At 36.4% G+C, this 13780-nt stretch overlaps 1 protein-coding gene across 1 annotated transcript in view; it reads left to right on the forward strand.

Moving 5' to 3' along the window:
- The window catches only part of HERC2 (HECT and RLD domain containing E3 ubiquitin protein ligase 2), a 243202-nt gene that overhangs the window by 49664 nt on the left and 179758 nt on the right, over nt 1-13780 (forward strand). Inside the window, exon 4 of the mRNA XM_044669288.1 lies at nt 3661-3798. Coding sequence (XP_044525223.1) covers nt 3661-3798 — 138 coding nt within the window. The remainder of the gene's footprint in view (nt 1-3660; nt 3799-13780) is intronic.

Consider the following 13780-nt stretch of genomic DNA (forward strand, 5'->3'; position numbering starts at 1 on the left):
AGCCAAGTGCATGAAAAACAGAGAAAGAAAACTACAGAGCAATCTCTTTAATGAACTTAAATGCAAAAATCTTAAATAATGTTATGAGTAAGATTAGATTAGCTAGTTATTAGGTATTGATTATATATTGATTAGGAAGTACCTAGCAGGAAGGAGCTGGAGCTGGGAATTCCAGGTTGGAATGAAGGAGGAGGAAGTCTATCTGTGTTCTGTGTGTGGACTCTATGAGTGGTAGGCAAAAATTGTTGCCAGCCTGGGAGACCTCAGAGCAAAGGACACCTTGCATCCTGTTTTCCCCTGGGATCCTGTGTGGTGTGGCATCTAAAAAGAACAAGATCTACAAAGCCAAGAGAAGAGGACAGTGCTTCAAGCAAAACCCTTTCTTCTTGGTTCCTGAGACAACTGTAGCTCCTGGCATCCAGACATCATCAGTGGATTGCAGTGAGAAATCCCAAAGCCACAAAGGCCCTAGCTGTACTCAAGCCTGGCAGGTTCCAGGTGTGAGGCAGAAACCCAGAGACTCCAGTATAGCTCCTTGGGCCCTGTTAGTTAGATAGCTTAGATTAGTGTAGTGAATAAGTCCTTCCCTGTCCCTTTGGGTTTTGTTATTAGGTGTTAAGATTTTAGAGTAGTCATTCCTATCCCTCCTTTTAGTTGTTTCTAATTAAAACCCAATTTCACCTTGTTACCTTGTCAGTTAATTCAAGGCCTCTGGCCAGAGTGACAGTTGGCTGTTATTTTTTCAGTTGGGAGTGATGTAGCTGTTCAAGACTTCAGTGTTCAATTATAGTCTCTCTTACATCCCAGAGAGTGTTCCCACAAACTCCATAGTTGATTTTAATATCCCTGGTGACCCCATTACTTATATTTTCCTACAATAAAATACCACCAAAAAGACTATAGCAAGTTATTACAAGGATTATTCACTATGAACAGGTGGGATTTATACCAGAATTGCAAGGATGGTTTAATATTAGGAAAATCATCCACATAATTGAACATATCAATAATCAAACCAACAGAAATCACATGATTATCTCTGTAGATGCAGAAAAAACCTTTGACAAAATACAACACTGATTCCTTTTGAAAACACTAGAAAGTATATGAATAGGAGGGCCCTTCCACAAAATAATAAACAGTATATATTTAAGATTACCAGCAAGTATCATCTGCAATGGGGACAAGTTAGAAGCCTTCCCAGTAATATCAGGAGTGAAACAAGGCTGTCCATTATCACCTCTTATTATTTAATATTGTACCAGAAACACTAGTTGTAGCAATTAGAGAAGAAAAAGAAATTGAAGGGATTAATGTAGGCAATGAGGAAACTAAACTCTCACTCTTTTCAGATGATATGATATTATACTTAAGGAATCCTAGAAAAACAACTAAAAGGCTAGTGGAAAGAATTAACAACTTTAGCAAAGTTGCAGAGTACAGAATAAGGCCACATAAATCATTAGCATTAGAAAGAGAAACTCCATTCAAAATCACTCTAGACAATATAAAATATTTAGGAATCTATCTACCAGGATACACACAGGAATTATATGAACACAACAAAACACTTTTCACATAATTAAAAAACTAAGTAGTTGGAAAAACATTATTTGCTCCTAGGTAGTAGGATGCATTAATATAATAAAAATGACAGTCCTACCCAAATTAATCTACTTATTCAGTGTTATACCTATCAAACTACCACAAAACTTTTTATAGAATTAGAAAAAATTATAAAAAAGTTCATCTGGAAGAACAAAAGATTAAGAATATCAAGGGAAATAATGGAAAAAAATATGAAGGATGGGTGCCTAGCAGTACTAGATCTTAAACTGTAGTATAAAGCAGCGATCATCAAACAATATGGTACTGGCTAAGAGACAGAAGGGTGGATCAATGGAATAAACTAGAAATAAATGACCTCAGCAAGGTAGAGTTTGATAAACCCAAAGATCCCATTTTTTGGGACAAGTACTCACTATTTGACAAAAACTGCTGTGAAAATTGGAAAATAGTGTGGGGAAAATTAGGTTTCAATCAACATTTTACACTGTATAGCAAGCTAAATTCAATATGTTTAAATGTCTTAAATATAAAGAGTGAAATCATAAGTAAATTAGATAAACATAATAGTCAGATCTTTGGGTATGAATTTAAGACCAAGCAAGAGATAGAGAACATTACAATATGTAAAATGAGTGACTGATTACATCCAATTAAAAAGGGTTCATACAAACAAAACCAATGCAATCAAAATTGGAAGAAAAGCAACAAACTTGGAAAACATTTTTATAACAAAACTCTGCAGCTGTTTAATTTCCCATATCTGTAAGGAACTAAGTCAAATTTACAAATAATCAAGCCTATTCCCCAATCAACAAATGGTCAAGGGATATGAATCAGTAGTTCTCAGTTGAAGAAATCAAAACTACCAATAAGCACATCAAAAAATATTCTAAATCCCTCCTGATTAGAGAAATTCAAATAAAAAGAACTCTCAGATACTACCTCACACCCTGCAGATTGGTCAATATGGCAGCAAAGAAAAGCTATAAATGTTGGAGGAGATATAGCAAAATTAGGACACTAATTCACTGTTGGTGGAGTTGTGAATTGATCCAACCATTCTGGAGGTCAATTAGGAATTTTGCTGAAGGAGCTTTGAAAGACTGCCTGCCCTTTGATCCAGCCATACCACTGCTGAGTTTGTAGTCTAAAGAGATAAAAAGGAAAAATACTTGTACAAAAATATTTATAGCTTCATTTTTTTGTGGTGGTAAAAAATTGGAAAATGAGGGGGTGTCCATTGATTGGGGATTGGCTGAACAAATTATGGTATCTGATGGTGTTGGAATACTATTGTGCTGAAAGGAATGATGAACTGGAGGATTTCTGTGTGAGTTGGAAAGTCCTCTAGGAATTGATGCAGAGGGAAAGGAGCAGAACCAGGAGAACATTGTACATAGAGACTGATACATTGTGTGGCACAATCAAATGTAACAGACTTTTCTAATAGCAGCAATGCAATGATTCAGGACAATTCATAGAAACTTATGAGAAAGAACACTGCCCAAATCTAGAGAAAGAACTCTGGGAGCTGAAACACAGAGGAAAAACATATGATCCATCACGTGCTTCATTGGGGATGTGATGGGGGTTTTGATGTTAAAAGATCACTCTATTGCAAATATGAATAGTATGTAAATAGGTTTTGAACAATTTTACATGTATAAGCCAATGGAACTGCTTGTCATTGGCATGAGAGTTAAGGAGCATTAGGAGAAATTTTTTGAAGTAGATGGGATTTTATTGCTTGGATTTGAAGGAAGCCAGGAGGTAGAAGTGAGGAGGTAGAGCATTCTAAGCATGACTTGACAGCCAGTGAAAATATGATTGCGAAAAATAGCATGCTTCCCAGACAAATCCATGTGCAATTTAATGATTTATTAATAAAAGTCACTGATTTGGCTCATTGATACCTGTAACAGATTTTTGTCAACCTTTTTTGGGTGCTTTTCCTATTTAATAATAATGTAAGTGTGATGATATTCAATATCTTATTTTTTTCCATTTCAGGATTAATGTATACATCATATTTGAGCAGTGAGTGTTGTATTTTTTATAAAGTTTTAACAGCTTTGATATTTAATTTCTCAGATGACACTGTGGAATGTCAAAGTGGAACAAAGAAAGAAGATCAAAGTGAAAAAGAGAAGAAAGATGAAGAAGAAACCCCAGTGCCTATGTACAGGGCCAAATCAATTGTAGAGAGTTGGGTATGGGGCAAACAACCAGGTACTGTGAAATTTTCTGATGGTTATATTGCATGAAGTTTTGACCTGGGGCCATATGAAAATGTGATATTCAAGATACATGTTTAATGTTAGATTTAGATGATTAAGCCATTAAGATTCATTGATTTCTTCATTTCTGTTTCCCTTTTTACTTGTATAACTCAATGTTTTGGTCATATTTTTGACTGCTTCATTTTTGGCTAGTTTTTGTTTTATTATATTTCCCCAATATACTCTTTAAATTTTATGTTTTAGCATACTCGATCTTAGTTTATAAATTGTATGTAATATTGTCAAAGGAATCATTGATATAATGGTGCTATCCATTTGGCTCTGAAAAGTTTTGAAGGTACACTTTTTTTTTTTTAAACCCTTACCTTCCGTCTTGGAGTCAATACTGTGTATTGGCTCCAAGGCAGAAGAGTGGTAAGGGTAGGCAATGAGGGTCAAGTGACTTGCCCAGGGTCACACAGCTGGGAAGTGTCTGAGGCCAGATTTGAACCTAGGACCTCCCATCTCTAGGCCTGGCTCTCAATCTACTGAACTACCCAGCTGCCCCCATGAAGGTACACTTTTTAAAACAACTAGTTATCTTTTTTCTTTCCTGTATTTTGACCCTTATCAGAATCTTAAATATTCTTATTTGGAAGATTTTTTTGAAATAAATATGGTGGAGGGAAACCCTAACTATTATACTTTAATTCTCAAATATGCATTTTCTAAAATAGCATAGATTTTAAAAATAAGGGCTAGATTAGAGTTCAGTGGTACTTTGCAATTCTAGAGAAAGCTTTCTGCAAGTTATAATTTATTGTGCTGTGCTTATTGACAGAAATCTTACTCCAGTATTAAGACTACTAATGGAAAATGGATGAATTCCAGTGCCACACAGTATCTTCAACAGAAAAGGAAATAAAAATATTTAATTTTTTATTATTAAGCATCTGTGTGCAATGCCCAAGTGCCTACTGTGTGTGAGGAAATATGTTAACCTGTGGGGATACAGTTAATAAAAATAAACACAGTCTCTATCCCCAACGAGCTTATTATCTAATGTAGGGAGACAACACACAAAAGGAGATGGGAAAGCATGAGTAGGGGAGAAGAGAGCAGAGTGTACCTGGTATCTTATTCTGTGGAATTGAAACCAGGAAGGACAGCAGATACAGAGTGGAGTGAAGGAAGGCATTGAGAAGAGTTTAGTATTCTATTCCCCAGCCTTCCTGTTAGAGGGGAGAGGTAGCTGGAGGAGGTGATGTCAGTCAAGACTTGATTTAGCACCATGGGTATTAGAGGTGCTGAGCTTAATTTAAGTGGGACCTTTTGTTCTGGGTCGTTAAGAGTAGAAAGAGCAGGAGATGAAACATGGAGGAATATTATTAAATTTTATATAAAATTATATTGTTTGTGTTAGAAAATAGGATATATATATACCTAGGAATTTGGGATTAGAAGGAAAAGAGAGAAGCCTCATGTGAGTTCTGGCAAGGAGGTAGTGGGGAGAAGTTCTATAAAGATATGGTTTTCTGGGGGGCAGCTGGGTAGCTCAGTGGAGTGAGAGTCAGGCCTAGAGACAGGAGGTCCTGGGTTCAAACCTGGCCTCAGCCACTTCCCAGCTGTGTGACCCTGGGCAAGTCACTTTACCCCCATTGCCCACCCTTGCCAATCTTCCACCTATGAGACAATACACCGAAGTACAAGGGCTAAAAAAAAAAAAAAAAAAAAAAAAAAAAAAAAAAAAGATATGGTTTTCTGGATGAACCTTGGCAGGTAGAATAAGTTCTTGGAAAAAGTCCATGTTCTCCATGTTCCCCTCTCCTCTAATCAGCTCCTGGGAATAAGTAGCTTCAATTGGGCTAATCATTGACTTATCTCTCCTTAGGGAGCAGAGACTATCTTCCTAAAAAGAAATAGAGAAGAGAGATTATGAATCATTACTTCTGTTGCTTCTTTTTTTATATTTTCACTGCTTTCCAGTTAACTGAGAGAACTAAATATGGTTTACTTACCTCTGGGGTGGCTTTAAAAATAGGCAAAATTTGACTTTAAGGAGTTTGTTCATCTTTCAAAATCTCAGAATGATGGATATAGCATTAGAAGAATTATACTCAGATACCAGCTTTGGCATTTAATGTGTTCAGTGTTAGACAAGTTACTAACTTCTTTGAGTTTGATTTTTGGTAAAAATTGAGGATTGGACTAGATGACTTTTAAAATATTTTCCAGTTTTACTTTGCTGATTGCTAAAAATTCTTGAACTAGTGATTATAGCCAAATTTTGTTTTAGTACTTGGAAATAAAAGGCTTAAAATGCAGGTGTTCAGTGAAGGTCATTTACTGAAATTTGTTTGTTTCATTCAGTTCAGTAAACATTAATTAAGTGCTTGCTGTGTGCAGAACACAGACATAGAGAAGATGCAAAATAAATAAGATGTGAATTTATAGCCAAGCTGGGAAGCTGTCTCACAAATAACTGTTACAAAATAGAATATTGACATAAAAAAAGTGCCATGAGAGTCCAGTGTGTAATGCAAAGTGGCTAACAGAAACTTTGCTTCTGTAATTTCTAATGGTCACAAAAAGTCAGTTAAACATCTTAGAATCTTCAGAAAGTCAGTTAGAACTTAAAGCTATAAATAGAGGAGAAGTTCCAACTGACTAGGCTTTTGCTGTGGCTGGAGGCTTTTGCTTTGGCTTAATCTGTTGGCTTTGGCCTAATTGCTTCAGCCTTGGCCTGTGCTTACTTTGCCTTGGGGAAATTTGGACCTCTCTCATTTCTCTGGACCTCTCCCTGATCTCCCATCTCCATCCCTCCCCTTCCCTAAATTTCCTTTGGGTCCTGGATGGAAGGGAGGGCTTGGTGATTAGACATTGCGGGTTTAGTTTCTATAGGCTAGTAGAGTATGCTCAAATAAGTTATCCCTAGTTTTAATGATTTGATAAAGACTTTACTTAAAAGGCAATCAAATCTTCCTGACTGGGAAAGCTGGACTCTCTCTGTCTAAACCTCTCCGCAATCCATCCCCCACCCTCACCCCTCTCCCTAGCAGCAGTTAGAAAACCCTGAACTCCTCCCCACTTCTGACTGACCCTGGTATTAATAAATCCCCTTGTTACCTATTCAAACCCTCTGGTGAGTCATTGTGTCAAAAATTAAGTCAAGGGCTCAAGGGGAAGGAATCATTTTTCTTTTATTTCTTGAAAGAACTGGGGCATCCATCTTGGCAGGAAGTACCTACCTCAAGACTTCCTCCAGCCATCAGTTTGACTGGCAGGGAGGGGCCCTCTCGACCCCTCCCTCAAGAGACTGGAGAAACTAACAAGAGAAACCCTCCAGTCAAACCTAAACATTTCTTACTGGCTCTACTTTCCCCTCCCTGTATCCTTTGTCTCAAGCCTCTGGGAATAAACCTGTTTGAGCTGCCCTCTCCTGTATACCCCATTTCCTTTATCTCCCACATACCTTCCCATACCTTCGATCCTCCTCCAATCACCTTATAATCACCCTATATCCCCATTATCTTTCCTCACACCCAAATTGTGTTCGTTGACTCACTCAGATTACCTTATTTACTTTTTTATAACAAGCGGCAGAATAGTTTGTGTTTTGGAGATGGCCTTTAAAATTTGTCAGGCAAAAGGAAAAATTAATCAAATAATTGTGTTTTTTGCCTGTTTAGTTAGGAGTCCTACTCTTGCTTCATGGAAATGTGGAGGTAGCTGGTGGATTTCCCAGAGTCCACCAAATGCTAATTAAGCTTATTATATAAATGAATATCAGCTTTGATATGTTGGAAGCTGGAACCAAGCTAGAAAGTCTGTGAATACGGATCCAATGATAGACTTTTGTCCCTTGTTCAAGAACTGACCTCTCTAATTTTCAGAGAGGCTTTTCATCAAGTTTACTTTAAATTGATGAATTTTTTGGCAATAGGACTCTTTATAGATAATCTCCCAAGTTAGGAGTGGTTATGATTTGCTTTGGTGGAAGTAGTTCCTGCTGTGGTAAATTACAGGTCCTTCTAGTATGGAAGTAAAGTTTTAATAGGATTGAGTTCATGGAGACATTTTTTCAGAAGAGGGCTCTTTTACCACAGCTTTCATTGCTGGCTGTTTCCTCTCTCAGTGTACATGTGATAAATGAACTGAAGTAGAAAAAGGAATTTACATCTCCCTTATTCCCCACTGTTACTTCTAGAGCCTCTCTTTGCTACTATCTACCACCTTTCTTTTTTTTTTTGCAGTGCATCTTTGTTTATATAAACCAATCTAACTACTTCTTGCTGTCATCTACTGACTTCATATTATGTCTTAGAATGACATATGTGTCTTAGAATGACATATGTAAAGCATTTTGTAAATCTTAAAGTGCTATGTAAATGGCATGTTGTTGGTTTCCACTTTTTTTAAGGAGTTAGAAACCTGGCACACAGGCTTTCTCTCAATTTCATTCCTTTATTTCTATCTACACATTTTTTGACTTCAGAATTTATGTTGATATATCTTCAATTACCATGACTTCCTGAGTCATCAATCTCCTCAGATTCTGGAACTTCCATCTTCACTCTGTTTCAGCTACCACTCATGTTTCTTCATTTTCATCTTAAGCTATTCTGCCTACATGATCTTGAAAAGCTCTTAGATTGTTAGAATTGCTTCATTGAGTAGGATCATAGATTTAGAGCTGGAAGGGATCTTGGAGGTCATCTTGACCAATTCTCTTATTGTACAGATGAAGAAACTAACACCTAGAGAGGTTAAATGATTTGCCCAAGGTCACGCAAGTAGTGAGTGGGAGAGCTGGGATGTGAACTCAAATCTTTTGACTCCACAGCCAGTGTTTCTTATACCTCTTTCCTATCAAAACCTCTCATCCTTCTCATAACCTGTAGTCATTTTATCTGTCCTGTTCTCTCAGGTTATCACAGGCATGTTCTTATTTTCTTCTGTTCTTAGACTTGACCCTATACTTAATAAGTTGAACAAGGAATCCTTGCCTTCCAACCATGAATCTTATTTGCATCTTAATGATTTTCAATTCTTAGTCATCTTGACCATTTGCTTTCTCTACTCCTATATTAGGCACTGAATGGAAGAATTAACAACGAGGTCCACCATAAATTTATGTTGTCCAACTTTTTCTTGGTCTTTACTCCTATGTGGCATTCTTTGTATTCATCTCTGATGGATCCTCTGCCATACTCTTACAGTAGCTATTCCATACCTTCTCTTCAAGTCTGTAAGGGTTAAAAAATTAAGGTTGGACACTAAATATAAGAGAAATGTGGTCACCAAAATTAATATATTTCAAGTCAAAATGACTTTATAGTAGTTTTATTTCCAAAATAGAGGGAAGGAGTAAGGTAGAGAAATGAGAAAGAGTGTAGAGTAAGAAATCTAACTTAATGAGTTAAATATCTGCTCTGGTGCCTGGCTTTGCTTCAGCAGGGCTCTAGAAGCCCAGCTGGAGGGCCCAGCCCATCTGATGTTAATCTCTCAGAAGTCAGGAAAGGAAGGTCAACTTTTTTTCACTCACCAATCCAAAATCAAGAGCAGTCTCACCAAATTCTAGGGTCTCAGGTACATGCTAAAGAAGGTCCTCCACCAGCCTTTACAACCTCGAAAGAGCTCGAACTACAACTTTGAAAAACTTCTCGCAAAAACTCCCTTCCATAGGAAGTTGCAACTACTTTTAAAGACCCTTCTTTGTGTCACTTCCTGTGCCTTCCTCCACTTTATATGAACCAATTGTAGTTTATACATTTTTCTAAGGACTGCCCAGGAAGCAGTCAGTTGTTTCTGAGTTGTCACCCATTTTAGCAGTGGGTTGCAGACCTCCCCCAACTTAAGTGTAAAGTGGGAGTATATATGCTTCTGGTATATTAGTAGACCTCAGTTTTCTCATTTGTACAGAAGGAGATTGGACCAATTCAGGAATTCTTAGCTTTTTTTTGTTTCATGAACCTCTTTGGCAGTCTGGTGAAATTTGTGAACCCTTTCTTAGTATAATGCTTTTTTACAAATGTTTAAAATAAGATATAGGATTTACAAAGGAAACCAGTTGTATTAGAAACATAGGGATTCAAATAATTTAAAAAATTCATAGACCTTATGTTAAGAGTTATTGATTAGTTGATTTTAGAGAGCCCTTCCACTTTGGAAATTCTTTTGATTCCAAATGAACATAGGTACAACTTATTAACATACCCGTTGTTTTGGGACATTGGTCAGTTGGTAGATTTTAACCATTCATTGTATATAATTTGTAAAAACATGTTAATTCTTTTGTATGGTTGACAAATTTATGAGTGAAGTAGAGATTTATTTAAAGTTGCAGGAACAAAAAAAGCTTTATTTTTTCTTTCTCCTTGTGTTAGAATTATTTCTTGTTAGTCAGTGGACACGTGAGATTCAAGTTTTTTTCCTTCTTTGCTATTATAAGACATTTTTGAATTTTTCCCTTTAAAAAGAGTTCTCTCAATTTTATGAAATGCCATATTGAAATAAAAATTGTGAGTAATATCCTATTTCTATTTTCTAACATAGCACTGAAGTTAGGACTGTTTTAACATCAAAGTATTTTGAGTAATTTTTTTTTTTTTTAGCAATTTAAGTTTTGGATTTTTCTCATAACTTTCCTTTCATACTTAACTTTATTAACTCAGATTCAGAGTAATTTTGTTTGACTTTTTCCTTGGTTAATAATATACATGTAAAATGCAAAGAGAATTGTAATTTTATTTTGAATCTGACATGTAAAAAGGTAGATAAATTATATGGATTGGTTTAAAGTTAAAGATATGGATGTCTGTGATCTAGCTCTATTAAAAAAAATGATAACATACTTCATTTACAGGGCATTCTTTTAACTCCCTGTATTTCTGTCAATATCATATTTGATACATAGCATGTCATTTATGTTTAGCCATTCCGAGGAGTAGGAAAATGAGTCACATCCCATTCTCTCCATAATAGTCTTGTGGCTTGTCTCTAATACTATTGCAGATATCCTTATCTCTCTATAATACCCTATTCTTCCCCTTCCCTCTGTCAAGTAAGCTCCTGTTGTTATTTGGAACTTAAAACAGCAAACTGAACTGGACAGGTGACTCCCACTCCCCCAGATCACTGTGGCTGAGACAGACATCTCTTGGAGGTCAGGCTCTTTTTGGGGCAGTGATTGGTCAGTTTTGGGTGGCAAAGTGTAAGTTGCACAGCACGAGCAGGAGTGGATGAGTTGCTGTCTACTTCACAGACCATCTTTCCCCTCAAATCTCTCTCTTCCAAACTTCTCTGTTGCTATTGTGAGCACCAACCCTTCTTCCACTTACCCAGGTTCACTCTTCTTTGAGTATTTCTTGACTCTTTACTCTCCTTCACTTCCTGTAATGAATTCTAAAATTTTGTTAAATATATTTTGCATCTTCCCCTTTCCTCCAACATCACTCCTTCCCTTCTTTGGGGCTCACATAGCCCTACTTCAGACCTTCATTACCTTATTCCTGGAGAAATGAAACAGTGTCTTCTGCCAAATTTCTGCCCAAAAGTAGAATAAGTCAGTTTGTAAAGTAGTGGATTTCTTTGATAACTGTAAACCTTCCAGCATGAACTTGTATGACCACTAGTTATGGGTGAATATTATGGAATAGATCCCTCTTCAGCTTAGATTCTTTGATTCTTCTTAGCTCATTTGTATATACTTCATCCTTCAAAAATGAACTCAAATCCTATCTTTCATAGATCTTCCTCTCTTTGGTTAACTGTTATAGCACTTATGAATACCTAAATTCTATTTTACATAATTTTCTAATTGTTTATTGTTTCCTGAAAAGTGTCAAAGCTGCCTTATATCTCCCTGAACACCTAGCCTAGTGTATTGTGCAACACTTTTGAATGAATGAATGAATGAATAATAATGAACTTTAAAGTTAATATATGATTTTTTTGAAGCGAGATTAAAAATTCAAGTGTATTATATTTACTATAAAATTTACTGTGTGCTAGATGCTTTGTTTTTATGTGAATTAATGACCGTATCAGAAGTTTCTTTTTAGAGTGACTTGATATTTGTGTCTGAGCATTATCAGAATTTTCGTTAAATGATAGGATCATAGGATTTAGGGCTTCAAAGGAACATAGAAGTTATCTAGTTCAGCTACCTCATTTTACCAATGAGGAATTTGGTGCCTAGAGAAGCTAAGTCAGGTGTTCAAGCCACATAAATAGTAAATGATAAACTTGGGTTGGAACCCAAATTTGCAATATTTCTGGGCTAAAATTTCAGTATGTAATGTTTATACAGTCATAGAATCAGAAGGAGCCCCAGAGAGTATTTTGTTTAACTTCTTTCCCAGTGGAGAAATCTCTTTTCTAATACTCCTAATGGTTATTTATTCAAATTTTGCTTGACTACTTCCAGTGATGAGTGTGTTACTTTTTCATAAAGAATCCTGTTCCATTACTGGGCATAATTTTATAGGGAAGAACATTAACAATTGACATTGAAATCTTCAACCTGCCACTTTCTCTTACCATTCCATTTCTTCCGGTTGGAGCAAATACAGTAAGAGCTGCCCAAAAGTCATAACCTTAGGAAATAGTTACTCAAGGAACATATAAGAAATAGAATACAAAAATACCTTTAAGTAGCTATTGTGTATAAAGCACTGAGCTTGGCATTTAGGAATATACAAAGTTTAAATAAGACATTTCTGACCTGAAGGAGTTTATAGTTCTGAGATAAGAGATTTATAGTTATTATTGAGTTAACAAGCATTTATTATTTGTTGTGTGCTAAAAATGAAACATTCCTTGCTCTTAGGGAATTTATGTAAATAAATAACATATGCACATATTCTTTGGAGAAAAACAACATATGCATATGCAGGTACAAAATAAGTATATACTGAATAAAGGTAGTTAGGTAGAAAGAGCATTAGCAATAGATATCCCCCCCTTAAAACCCTTATATTCCATCTTAGAATCAATTCAATATATTGGTTCTAAGGCAGAAAAGCAGTAAGGGTTAGGCAATGGGGGTTAAGTGACTTGCCCAGGGTCACACAGCTTGGAAGCATCTGAGGTCAGATTTGAACCCAGGACCTCCCATCTCTAGGCCTGGCTCTCAATCCACTGAGCCACCTAGCTGCTCTCTCATAAAGTACTTTAAATGGAGTAAACAGAAGATTTTGTATTTACTCTGATAGTTAGCCACTGGAGTCTGTTGAGTAGTTGGGTGACATTGTTGGACCTGCACTATAGGAAAATCACTTTGGTGACTGAATGGAGGATGAGTTGGAGTGGGGAGAAACTTGAAATAATTGGCTTTACCACCAACAAGCTATTGTAGCAGTCCAAGTATGAGGTTATGGGGCCTTATAAGGATGATATTAGAAAATAAGTCTTGTTTTATTAGTTTAGAGATAAGAAGTAGAGAAGCTGCTTGAGAATTGGAGTTTCAAACAGAGCTGAGAGTGTTAATTTCAACTGCAGGCAGTTATAACCATTATTCTATGACAGTTACACTCTCTGGGTGTGGCATTCCAGGAGTGGCTTCTGGCAGTTGACAACCACACGCAGCTTCTTTCTCTCTCAGAGCTGGAGAAGGTAACATCTTTGTCTCTATCCGGGTCTGAGGGAAAGACTCAAAGGAGGGGAATATTTTCTTTTCCAACTTGGGAAACACTATTCATTTATCTGTTACTGTTTATAGACTGGTTAAACTCTGAAAAGATCAAATAAAACCTGGTCTTTGGTTTGGACTCTGTGTCTATTAAGACTCGGAGTCCTAACTTGATTCTTGTGGAGACTCAACCAGCTAGCCTTGGTTATCTTTATAACTTAAAGGCGAAGTTAAGAGTTAGAGTGGTCAGGTTTATTTAGAATAGTATAAATTTGGTTAGATCAGGGAGGATTAGCATAACCACAGGAGAAGCGGTTCCTTGTGGGGTCTGGGAGTTTATTTGGGTGGAGTTAGAATCCCT

The sequence above is a fragment of the Gracilinanus agilis genome, chromosome 3, assembly GCF_016433145.1.
Source record: "Gracilinanus agilis isolate LMUSP501 chromosome 3, AgileGrace, whole genome shotgun sequence".
Classification (NCBI taxonomy): domain Eukaryota; kingdom Metazoa; phylum Chordata; class Mammalia; order Didelphimorphia; family Didelphidae; genus Gracilinanus; species Gracilinanus agilis.